The 13,522-nt window shown below is 43.8% G+C and overlaps 1 protein-coding gene across 1 annotated transcript in view; it reads right to left on the bottom strand.

The window, feature by feature from the left end:
* The window catches only part of FBXO36 (F-box protein 36), an 87,333-nt gene that overhangs the window by 19,751 nt on the left and 54,060 nt on the right, over positions 1-13,522 (bottom strand). Inside the window, exon 2 of the mRNA XM_003925448.4 lies at positions 4,206-4,314. Within this exon, the coding sequence (XP_003925497.3) occupies positions 4,206-4,314 (109 nt within the window). The remainder of the gene's footprint in view (positions 1-4,205; positions 4,315-13,522) is intronic.

The following is a 13,522-nucleotide window of genomic DNA, read 5'->3' on the forward strand; positions in this document are numbered from 1 at the left end:
TATCAATGCTTGAGGGAACTGAGACCCAGAGAGATGAAATAATTTGGTTATGACCAGGCAAGGTGGCTCAGGCCTGTAATCCCAGCACTTTGGGAGGCCAAGGCGGGTGGATCACGAGGTCAGGAGATCAAGACCATCCTGGGTAACACAGTGAAACCCCGTCTCTACTAAAAATACAAAAAATTAGCCGGGCGCAGTGGCACACATCTGCAGTCCCAGTGACTCAGGAGGCTGAGGCAGGAGAATCACCTGAACCCAGCAGGCGGAGGTTGCAGTAAGCCGAGTTCGTGCCGATGCACTCCAGCCTGGGCGACAGAGCAAGACTCCGTCTCAAAAAAACAAACAAACAAACATGGTTTGGAGTTTTCCCCTCAGAGACACAGGAGCCTTTGAACTTGCAGGGCTGATTTAATTTGGTATCACAATGCTGCTCCTGGCGGGAAACCACCTGGCAGCCCTAGACTGCAGCTCTGAAAACTACCATTTAAAAAGCCTGGTTGGTACACGCCTTGGCTAAATCCCTCAACTCGCCTGCTGTCCAGCAGGAGCAGAGCCAGCAGGGAGGCAGGGCTGCTGTCTGACTCAGAAAATCTCTGCCGTATTGCCATTTCTCTTCCAGTATCAGAACCCCTTTAGTAGTTATTCCTGAAGTTAATCCCCTCCCCCAGTATCTTATCAGGGGCTTGACCCCTCCCCACAACATCCTATCAAGGGCAGGGCTTGGAAGGTACCTGGAGCAGGCAAGAGACGGGTGAGAGTGCAGGTAAGCCAGCACTTAGAAGGCAGGGGCAGGCTTTTGACTTCAATCTCTGGCCCAAATCCCCATCTCCAGGTTTTTGTGGAAGACAATCAGAAAATCACATGGTCTCAAGGAACAATGCAGCATTCACCAGACATATAGCTCTGCGGAAGGTCCTGCAGTGGTTAAAAAATAAAATGGAGGCTGGGCTCACACCTATAATGCCAGCACTTTGGGAGGCTGAGGCAGCCAGATCACTTGAGGTCAGGAGTTCAAGACCAGCCTGGCCAACGTGGTGAAACCTCATCTCCACTAAAAATACAAAAATGAGCCAGCTACTCAGGGGCAGGGAGGGGAGGCTCTGAGGCATGAGAATTGCTTGAACTTGGGAGGTGGAGGTTGCAGTGAGCCAAGATCATGCCACTGCACTCCAGCAAGACTCTGTCTCAAAAAAAAACAAAGGATCTTAACTTGAAAATGAAATGTGTTCTATGGAAGTTGACTTTATAGTGATCTGCATAGAAACATGTCTGGCCCACAGTTAAAGAAGTCAGGTATGCCTGGACTGATTTAAATTCAATCAAAAGTAGATAGTCTTCTGCCAACATGGTTGTTCTTTTTTTTGTTTTGTTTTCTTCTAATCTCAGTCACATTTTCTTTTTTCTTTTTTTATTTGACAACATGGTTGTTCTTAAGCCAACAATAAATTTTAGAAATATTTGCCTTAAAGGAGTTAATAATATTGCACACATAGGGTAAGACAGCAAACCACTCAACCCAGCCTTTTTTTTTGTTAACTCCATCTCCCAAGTTCAAGCAATTCACCTGCCTCAGCCTCCCAAGTAGATGGGATTACAGGCTTGCACAACCACCCCCAGCTAATTTTTGTATTTTTAGTAGAGACAGGGTTTCACCATGTTGGCCAAGCTGGTCTCGGACTCCTGACCTCAAGTGATCCACCTGACTCCACTTCCCAAAGTGCTGGGATTACAGGCGTGAGCCACCACATCCATCCCCAGACTTTTAACTATTTAAGAAAGCAAAACAAAACAAAACCTTCCCTCTTTAAACAAAACGAAAAACAACAATAAACTACCATATATATATATATATATATATATATATATATATATACATAAAACAAAACTATCACATATATACATATATCTTGCCATGTTGCCCAGGCTGGTCTTAAACTCCTGGGCTCAAGCAATCCTCCCACTTCAGCCTCCCAAAGTGTTGGGGATGACAAGTGTGAACCACCACAATTGGCTTATCACATACTATATATATATGTGTGTGTGTGTGTGTGTGTGTGTGTGTGTGTGTGTATGTATGTATTTTAAATTAGCTACGTGTGGTGACACGTGCCTGTACCACCACCTAATCAGGAGGCTGAGGTGGGAGATTTGCTTCAGCCCAGGTGTTGAGGATCCAGTGAGCCATAATCATACCACTGCACTCCAGCCTGCGCAGCAGAGCAAGACTATCTCAAAAATAGTAATAGCCAGGCATGCTGTAATCCCAGCACTTTGGGAGACAGAGGCGGGAGGATCACAAGGTCAGGAGTTTGAGACCAGTGTGATCAACATGGTGAAACCTCGTCTCTACTAAAAATACAAAAATACCTGGATGTGGTGGTGCGCCCCTGTAATCCCATCTATTCAGGAGGCTGAGGCAGGAGAATTGGTTGAACCTGGGAGGTGGAGGTTGTGGTGAGTCAAGATTATATATATATATATATATATATATATAAAATAGAGACGAGGTCTCACTCTGTTGCCAAGGCTGGTCTTGAACTTGAACTCTTGGGCTCAAGTAATCCTTCCGCGTTGGCCTCCTGAAGAGCAAGGATTACAGGCAATAGCCACTGCACCTGGCAAATTTTTATTTTTCAGCAATAATTATTAAAGAGTTTAGTTGAAGAGACTCCCTTTAGAGACACATTGTAAAGTACATTAAGATGAAATTACATAATTGTGATTTGCTTCACAATAATCCAGTGGGAACAGTGGGTTTCATCTATAGGTTTGGGTCACATTTTGGTATTGCTAAAGCTGGGTTATGAGTACATGGGAGTTCGTTAAAAACCATCTGGCTGGGCTTGGTGGCTCACACCTGTAATCCTAGCACTTTGGGAAGCTGAGGTGGGTGGATCACCTGAGGTCAGGAGTTTCAGACCAGCCTGGCCAACATGGGGACCCCATCTCTACTAAAAATACAAAATTAGCCAGGTATGGTGGCAAACATCTATAAATCCAGTTACTTGGAAGGCTGAGGCAGGAGGATCCCCTAAACCTGGGATGTGGAGGGTGCAGTGAGCCGAAATCGTGCCATAGCACTCCAGCCTGGGCAATAATAGAGAAATTCCATCTCAAAAACAAACAACAACAACAAAAACCATTCTGTCTGCTTTTTATGTTTGAACTTTTCCTATTGAGAAGTGTTAAAATAATTAATTGGGAAGCTATTGGGCTTAGATGTCTCCAGTGTCCTCAGTTCTTATGTAAGCAAAGTGAAACCCAACTCAGAACAGACGGCTGGGACAGGCACAGTGGTTCACGCCTGTAATCCAGCACTTTGGGAGGCTGAGGCAGGAGGATCACTCGAGGCCAGGAGTTCAAGACCAGCCTGAGCAACATAGTGAGACCTTGGCTTTGCAAAAATTTTTTTTAAATTTAAAAAAATATTTTTAAATATATATGATTGTAGCATAAGAAAAGGAAACTTCTGCTTACCCAGTCAGAAACTGCCAACTAACCTCTAACCAGGGAATTTCCACTCTAACCAAGTACTTTTTTTGTCTTCCTTCAGAAAACACTAAATGAAAGTTTTCCCTTCAAGTGCTTCCCAGTACAGCCCAAACTGCCTGTGGTTTGCCACTGCCCAACTCATAAATATTATAGCATAAAACTATATTTACTTGATTTTAACTTCATTAATGGAGTCCACATGTTAACCTGGGATCTTAAACACTATGATTTTTTCCAAGAGAAAAAAATAAGGGTTTTCTGGTTTTCAGGCATCTGACATTGGCCAGACATGGTGGCTCAAGCCTGTAATCCTAGCACTTTGGGAGGCCAAGGCAGGTGGATCATGAGGTCAAGAGATCGATACCATCCTGGCCCCATGGTGAAACACCATCTTTACTAAAAATACAAAAATTAGCTGGGCGTTATGGTGTGTGCCTGTAGTCCCAGCTACTCGGGAGGCTGAGGCAGGAGAATCACTTGAACCTGGGAGGCAGAGGTTGCACGGAGTCAAGATCACGCCACTGCACTCCAGCCTGGTGACAAGGCAAGACTGTGTCTCAAAATAAATAAAAAAAAGAACCTGACATTGTATATTTAAGTACATAATTGCATATCAATATTTCAAATGATAATATATTTGAAACTTCTTTGACAAAATCTACCACTAATTAACAAGAACTTAACAGCAGTACATAATATGTTCATTTCCTTACTCTGAAGATGTGCATTCTCTAGGAAGTCTTCATGGGTTTCTTTTGCTTCTCCAGGTTTTGTTGATCGATACTCACTCCTTAGAGAGATCTTCCACCATCTAAAGATTACCTATAATTAAATATAAGGTGATAATGAATTAAAACTGATTTCAATACTAACAGTTGCATTAAGTTTGCGGTTTTGAAAATTCACATAAGGCTATGTGTCCAACATTCGCTATAACTTTGCAATCTGGCATCACATCAAATTATAAGTAAGCTCTGGGCATCAAAGAAAATTCTCCTTAAAGTCATAAAACCATAGTGCTGGAAGGAACCTTTAAAATCGATTGGGTTGGTTGGACACAGTGGCTCACACCTGTAATCCCAGCACTTTGGAAGGCCAAGGTGGGTGGATTACTTAAACTACTCCGGGGAACTGAGGCAGGAGAATGGCTTGAACCCAGGAGGCGGAAGTTGCAGTGAGCCAAGATTGCGCCACTGCACTCCAGCCTGGGCAACAAGAGCGAAACTCCATCCCCCAACAAAAATAAATAAATAAATAAAATATTCTACTTTGGGTGAAACGGAAAAAAATCACAAAAGAAAAAAGAAAAAGAAAATAAAAAATTAAAATAGATAAATAAATTAAAATAAATCCTGTCAAAGACCGGGCACAGTGGCTCACGCCTGTAATCCCAACACTTTGGGAGGTTGAGGTGGGAGGATTGCTTGAGCCCAGGAGTTGGAGACCAGCCTGGGCAACATAGTAAAACCCCATCTCTACAAAACTTTTAAAATTAACTGGGCATTGTGGTGTGTTCTGTAGTCCCGACTACTTGGGAGGCTGAGGTGGAGGACCCCTGAGCCCGGGAGGCTGAGACTGCAGTGAGCCAAGATGGCACCAGTGTACTCTAGCCTGGGTAACAGAGTGAGACCTGGTATCGGAAAAAAAAAAAAAAAAAAAGAAAAAAATCCATCAGGTCAACAGATATTAAAATCACCCAAAGCCGAAGGCCGGGCATGGTGGCTCACACCTGTAATCCTAGCACTTTGGGAGGCCGAGGCGGGCGGATCACGAGGTCAAGAGATCAAGACCAACCTGGTCAACATGGTGAAACCCTGTCTCTACTAAAAATACAAAAAATTAGCTGGGCATGGTGGCACGTGCCTATAATCCCAGCTACTCAGGAGGCTGAGGCAGGAGAATTGCCTGAACCCAGGAGGCGGAAGTTGCGGTGAGCCAAGATCGCGCCATTGCACTCCAGCCTGGGTAACAAGAATGAAACTCCGTCTCAAAAAAAAAAAAAAAAAATCACCCAAAGCCAAATGGTTATCTGTTTCTGGAAGATGTCATAATTTGGGTAGCTAATTGCTCAGCTCTCCTCCCTCCTTCCCCATCTACAGGGCAGACAAGATGAGTGGATAATTTTCCCACAGAGAGCAACAGTTACAATGGACAGAGATAGGGAAAGCATTATTATGCTTTGTTGGATGCATGAAAAAGTGTCATTACATAGGACACTTCTTGGTAATGGATCTGCTGATAGCACATTTGTCTTCTCTGAGAATTTTGGTTTATTCGAAGCAAACCTCATTTTCCATGGTTATGGATTGCACTTAAAGGCTGTGTTGATTTCATGGCAATGTCAATTAATGGGCCTGATGAGAAGCCCCTTGAAACATATCGTATGTTTTTAAACCTGTAATGGAGCTCGGTAGGTAATTAAGAGGACAAAACTTCCACTGATTTGAGAAACAGACTAAATTATGTCTGCATTTGGATCAAGACTACGAAGAGAACGATGGGAAATACAGTCACATTAGGGGCTACAGCTTCAACATTAGAATTTGGCAGGGACATAATTCAGAACAGAGGGGTATCAAGCATTACAGCAGAAATAGCACACATTCTACAGCAAGACAGTCCTAGACAATCTCTCTGCACTGCAATTTTCCTTCCCATTAAACATTATTTAATATTAATAGGCAAGGCCCCTATGCTATAATGATAGTTGGTGATCCTTCCAGCCAGATGAAGCAACAAAATCCTTGGTTGAGTGGGGGATTCCACAACAAATGAAGATTCAGCCCAGGGCACCAATCCAGAAATGTTACATTGCTGGGCTTGCTTCTTGCTCATAAAAAGGCAGAGAGATGCCTGTACAATCTGTTGGCCTCATATCTTGCATACCATTCATTTCATCAAGGATAAATTATTTCGACATTCCTTATACTAACTAACCCTCTGGTACTGGATTTAGAAGGCAACATTCGCAGAGCTTGTCACAATAGCCACTGGAGGGACGCTCCCCCATGGCACAGGTTCAAGTTAAGATACACACAGATAAGCTTCCTACTGGCTCCTCCAAGGTATTTAAAGTAAATTACTGAGAATGTAACACCTGCTTATGGAAACATGGCTAGCTAGGACCAGAATCCAAGTCTCCTCACTACTAACTCATAAACACAGAGTTCCGCTGGGACCAGTGGCTCATGCCTGTAATCCCAGCACTTTAGGAGGCTGAGGCAGGCCAGTAGGATCATGAGGTCAGGACATAGAGACCTTCCTGGCTAACATGTGAAACCCCGTCTCTACTAAAAAAAAAAAAAAAAAAATGCAAAGGCTGGGAGTGGTGGCTCATGCCTATAATCCCAGCACTTAAGGAGGCTGAGGTGGGCAGATAACAAGGTCAGGAGTTTGAGACCAGCCCGGCCAATAGGTGAAACCATGTCTCTACTAATAACACAAAAATTAGCTGGGCGTGGTGGCACATATAGTCCCAGCTACTCAGGACGCTGAGGCAGGAGAATCGCTTGAACCCGAGAGTGAGCCAAGATCGTGCCACTGCACTCCAGCCTGGGTGACAGAGTGAAATGCTGTCTCAAAAAAGAAAAAAAAAAAAAAAAGCTGGGCATGTTGGTAGGTGTCTGTTGTCTCAGCTACTTGGGAGACTAAGGAAGGAAAATCACTTGAACCTGGGAGGTGGAGGTTGCAGTGAACTGAGATCATGCCACTGCACTGCAGCCTGGGCAACAGAGTGAGACTCCATCTCAAAAAAAAAAAAAATAAACAAATAAAATAAATAAATACAGAGCTCCTTTGGAGACCTTTTTTTTTAAGGTACAAACTTCACACTACAAGCTATCAGACCATTCTACAAAGCAGTACACAGAAAACTAATGTTCACAATCACAACCTAACTCCAAGATTCAATAATGTTCCATGTATTGTACTTATTAAAACAGAAAAATACACCAGGTGCGGGGGCTCATGCCTGTAATCCCAGCACTTTGGGAGGCCGAGGTGGATGGATCATGAGGTCAAGAGATTTAAACCATCCTGGCCAACATGGTGAAACCCCGTCTCTATTAAAAATACAAAAATTAGCTGGGTGGGGTGGCGTGTGCCTGTAGTCCCAGCTACTTGGGAGGCTGAGGCAGAATTGTTTGAACCTGGGAGGTGCAGGAGGTTGCAGTGAGCCGAGATTGTGCCACTGCACACCAACCTGGCGCCTGGTGACAGAGCGCGACTCTGTCTCAAAAATAATGATAATAATAATAAGAAGAAGAACAGATATTTTCTTCTTCCTTTTTTTTGAAAAAGGGTCTTGTTCTGTCACGTACGCTGGAGTGCAGTGGTGCGATCCCAGCTTACTGCAGCCTCAACTTCCCGGACTCAAGTGATCTTCTCACCTCAGCCTCCTGAGTAGCTGGGACTACAGGTGCCTGCCACCACGCCAGACTAATTTATGGTTTTTTCTTTTTTTTGGGGGGGGGGGCAGTGATGGGGTTTTGCCATGTTGCCCAGGTTAGTCTCAAACTTAAGTGGGGGATTCTGGAATCCCCCACTCAAGTGATTTGCCCACCTCAGCCTCCCAGTGTGCTGGGATTCCAGCCATGAGCCAGTGCCCAGCCTAACAGATATATTCAAACTTTTAAAGACTTTTATTCTTGAGATAGAGTCATGCTCTGTCCCCAGGCTGGAGTTTGGTGGCACGATCTTGGTTCACTGCACCCTCTGCCTCCCAGGTTCAAGCAATCCTCCTGCCTTAGCTTCCTGAGTAGCTGGGATTACAGGTGCCCGCCACTGCACTTGGCTAATTTTTATATTTTTGGTAGACACAGGTTTTACCATGTTGGCAAGGTTGGTCTCGAACTCCTGATCTCATGATCTGCCTGCCTTGGCCTCCCAAAGTGCTGGGATTGCAGGCATAAGCCACCATGACTGGCCTAAAATTTTAAAGATTATTTTTTAAAAAATATGGAACACTTCATGAATTTGCATGCTTTCCATACCTCACTGCAACCTCTGCCTCCTGGGTTCAAGTGATTCTCCTGCCTGAGACTCCTGAGTGGCTGGGATAAATAGGTGCATGCCACCACACCTAGCTAATTTTTGTATTTTTAGTAGAGATGGGGTTTCACCATGTTGGGCAGGCTGGTCTCAAACTCCTGACCTCATGATCCACCTGCCTCAGCCTCCCAAAGTGTTGGGATTTCAGGAATGAGCCACTGTGCCCAACCACATAGGGTCCATTCTAATCCTCCCTGTAAAGTTCCAATTTTAGTATGTGTGCTACCAAGGCAAACATAATAATGAGACATTTTCTAACACTTATTTTTTTCTCAAAATGGTTTTTTTTTTTTTTTAAGTGATAAAACCCTATATCGGTGAGGACAGGGAAAAATGGAAGCCCTTTAAAAAATCGTTCAGAGAAGTGTCAAATGGGTTTGGCAACACCTATCAAAACTTTTAAGGTGGGCCGGGCACGGTGGCTCACACCTGTAATCCCAGCACTTTGGGAGGCCGAGGCGGGTGGATCACGAGGTCAAGAGATCGAGACCATCCTGGTCAACATGGTGAAACCCCGTCTCTACTAAAAATATAAAAAGTTAGCTGGGCATGGTGCATGGTGGTGCATGCCTGTAATCCCAGCTACTCAGGAGGCTGAGGCAGGAGAATTGCCTGAACCCGGGAGGCGGAGGTTGCGGTGAGCCGAGATCGCGCCATTGCACTCCAGCCTGGGCAACAAGAGCGAAACTCCGTCTCAAAAAAAAAAAAAAAAATCAGAATCCACCCAAAATTTGACAGTTGGCATTTGTTAAACAATTTTGGCACATTAGATAATGCAGAGAATACTCTACAGCCAATAAAATAATTTCTGGAAAAATAACTACTAACATAGAATACTGTTAATGATCATTTGGTAACAGGCTCAAAAGTGTATGCACCAGTGACCCAAATATTGAAGGAAAATATTGGCTGGGCATGCTGGCTCATGCCCATAATCCAGCATTTTGGGAGGCCAAGGCGGGTGGATCACCTGAGCTTGGGAGTTCAAGATGAGCCTGGCCAACATAATAAAACCCTGTCTCTACTAAAAAGGCAAAAAATTAGCTAGGCATGGTAGCGGGTGCCTGTAATCCCAGCTACTTGGGAGGCTGAGGCAGGAGTATTGCTGGAACTCAGGAGACAGTGGTTGCAGTCAGCAGAGATCGAGCCACTGTACTCCAGCCTGGTGACAGAGTGAAACTCTGTCTCAAAAATGAAAAGAAAGTGAGCAAGAAGAAAAGAAAGAGAAAGATAGAAAGAAAGAAAAGAAAGAAAAAGAGAAAGAAGAATATTTATACATGCAGGAGGAAGGAACATCAACATGGTGGTAAATGGAACTATTTAACACGAGTGACAGATACAGAAAGATGGATCACCCAAATATTGGTAAATTGGGGTTATCTATTATGGGACTAGCTTAAGTCACATACATATAAAGTTTATATATTTCATCTCGATTTTGAAAACCTTAAAATCCATACATTCTGCTTTAAATATCTTGGTTCTTATGAACTGAATTTTTCTTAATGAACATGCTGTAAGAAATGCCACAAGGAGCTTCCCATTATTTCTGTAAGACTGTTTAGATATGGATGGATGGCAGGCTTCCCTGGACCCTTCCAGGGTCATAACTGGTAACCACCTATAAGCAGCAGATGACTGTTTTCTCCTGATTGGAGAAACCAGCTGTGGATGAGTTAAGATAACTTGCACCAGCTCCTGCTGCCCAGGCAGCAGTTGATCTTACCACGTCTAGTGCCCATTCACGGCTTCATACGCTTTACAGGAGGGCCAGACCACCAGTTGCCCTATACGACACACATCATTATTCGGTAGCTTAGAGAAATCATGTGGCCAGTGGTTCAACTTTTTAAAAAAGTTTGTATTTAACCTATTTTTACATTTCTTGTATATTTCCAGCATGTCTTTTTAATAAACTTGAAAATTGAGCTTACTTTTTTTTTTTTTTTTTTTAGACAGAGTCTTGCTCTATCACCAGGCTGGAGTGCAGTGGCGTGATCCTGGCTCACTGCAACTTCCATTTTCCAGTTTCTTTTTTTTTTTTCTTTTTTTTTTTTTTTGGATTGCAGCCATTTATTGAAACTGGAGACATTTTTTAATCTTCTTGAGACTCCATATCAGGCTGTCTACAAAGTCCACTGGGAGACCGAGGATCATTTGAGCCCAGGAGTTTGAGACTGTGGTGAGCCTCAAAGGGCCACCGCACTACAGCCTGGGTGAGGAAAGACCCTGTCTCAGTAAATAAAAAGACAACTTTTAGCCACATTTCCAGACTTCAATTAAAATGCTACATGGGGAATGCAGAATATCAGATATTTTATTGTCATCTTTTTTTTTTTTTTTTTTTTTTTCTTGAGACGGAGTTTTGCTCTTGTTATCCAGGCTGGAGTGCAATGGCGCGATCTCGGCTCACCGCAACCTCCGCCTCCTGGGTTCAGGCAATTCTTCTGCCTCAGCCTCCTGAGTAGCTGGGATTACAAGCACGCACCACCATGCCCAGCTAATTTTTTTTTTTTTTTTTTTTTTGTATTTTTAGTAGAGATGGGGTTTCACCATGTTGACCAGGATGGTCTCGATCTCTCGACCTCGTGATCCACCCGCCTCGGCCTCCCAAAGTGCTGGGATTACAGGCTTGAGCCACCGCGCCCGGCCTCCATTTTCCAGTTTCAATAAATTCTCCTGCCTCAGCCTCCACCATGCTGGGACTATAGGCATGTACCACCATGCCTGGCTGGGACTACAGGCATGCACCACCATGCCTGGCTAATGTTTTGTACTTTTAGTAGAGACGGGGTTTCACCATGTTGGCCAGGATGGTTTCAATCTCTTGACCTGGTGATCCACCCGCCTCAGTCTCCCAGTGTTAGGATTACAGGCGTGAGCCACCGTGCCCGGCCTTGAGCTTACTTTTAGAGAGGTCTAAGATTTCTCATTAATCCCTTGGTACCATTTCTGCACATTTTTTTTTTTTTTTTTTTTTTTTTGAGACGGAGTTTCGCTCTTGTTGCCCAGGCTGGAGTGCAATGGCGCAATCTCGGCTCACCGCAACCTCCGCCTCCTGGGTTCAGGCAATTCTCCTGCCTCAGCCTCCTGAGTAGCTGGGATTACAGGCACACGCCACCATGCCCAGCTAATAATTTTTTTTTTTTTTTTTTTTTTTTTTTTTGAGATGGAGTCTCGTTCTGTCGCCAGGCTGGAGTGCAGCGGCGCGATCTTGGCTCACTGCAACCTCCGCCTCCTGGGTTTAAGTGATTCTCCTGCCTTAGCTTCCTGAGGATGCTGAAGCACAGTCATTGATCTGTAAAGGTTCTGAAAGTGTGACTCCTGTTTCTCACCAGACTGTGGATCATAGGCAGCTCTCAAGGAGGGACTGGAAGTAGGCTGGGCCAGCTGGACATTCATTTCAGCATTTGAGTATATTTTAAAACACAAACCTCCCCTCCACCTCTAGGCCCGAGACTATGATACTTCCTCCACTACCCCTCAGCTGAAAAATCCCATTACTAAGATAAAGAACAGAGGACGGGTGCAGTGGCTCTCGCCTGTAATCCCAGCAATTTGGGAGGCTGAGGCGGGTAGATCACCTGAGGTTGGGAGTTCAAGACCAACCTAAGTGACACGGAGAAACCCCGTCTCTACTAAAAATACAAAAATTAGCTGGGTGTGGTGGCACATGTCTGTAATCCCAACTACTCGGGAGGCTGAGGCAGGGGAATCGCTTGAACCCGGGATGCGGAGGTTGCGGTGAGCTGACATCACGCCATTGCACTCCAGCCTGGGCAACAACAGCGAAACTCCATCTCAAAAAAACAAAAACAAAAACAAACACAAGAATGCACTCTCCTCTAGCCTCTGGATTTTCTTCCAAACTGCTGCTTTGATGCCCAGGCTTCTGAGTCGTTTCCAGTTTCTCACTATTACAAATAATTTTCTTTTCTCTTTAAATAGACAGCATCTCCCTATGTTGCCCATGCTGGTCTCGAGCTCCTAGGCTAAATCAATCCTCCCACCTGAGCCTCCCAAAGTGTTGGGATTACAAGTGTAAGCCACCGCGCCCAGCCCCAAATAATGCTTTTAGAAACACTTGCATTACAGGTTTTTGTATGAATGTAAGTCTGCATTTCTCTGGGATAAATGCCCAGGAGTGCAACTGCTGGCCATATGGTAGCTGAATATTTATTTATTTATTTATTTTTTGCCACTGTCAAAATGTTGGCACTTAAAATGGTAATGGGCATTTTACATTCCTATCAGCAGTAAATGAATGATCCAGTTTCTCTGCATTCTCACCAGCATTTGGTAGTGTCCTTTTTATATTTTAGCCATTCTGATAGGTGAGTAGTACTATCTCACGGTGGTTTTAATTGTTAAACATCTTTTCATGCATTTATCTGTCATTCACATGTCCTCTTTGGTGAAATATCTCTTAATGTCTTTTTTCCATTTTCTCTATTTTTTTTTTTTTTCCACCTGGGTGCAGGTGGGCTAAGGCCGAAAAGGGCGTTAGCCTTTTTTTCATTTTCTAACAAGATTGTTTATTTATTCTAAATACTAGTTCTCTGTCAGATATGTGGTTTGCAAATATCTTCTCCTATTCTGTTCTGTCTCTTAGCAGGGTATTTACAAAGCAAAAGTTTTTAATTTTGACAAAGTCCTATTTATCAATTTTTTTCTTTCATAGACTGCTTTTGGCGTTCAGTCTAGGAACTGGCCCGAGAGCCTTAAGATTTTCTCACATTTTATATCTAAAAGTTTTATGTTTTATATTTTGTATTTAAGTTTATAATTAATTTTAACTTTTTAAACATTATTTATTCATTTGTTTATTTTTGAGATAGTCTTGCTCTGTTGCCCAGGCTGGAGTGCAATGGTGCAATCTTGGCTCACTGCAACCTCCACCTCCCAGGTTGAAGTGATTCACCTGCCTCAGCCTCCTGAGTAGCTGGGATTACAGGCATGTGCCACCACGCCTGACTAATTT

The sequence above is a fragment of the Saimiri boliviensis genome, chromosome 5 (assembly GCF_048565385.1).
Source record: "Saimiri boliviensis isolate mSaiBol1 chromosome 5, mSaiBol1.pri, whole genome shotgun sequence".
NCBI classification, from domain to species: Eukaryota; Metazoa; Chordata; class Mammalia; order Primates; family Cebidae; genus Saimiri; species Saimiri boliviensis.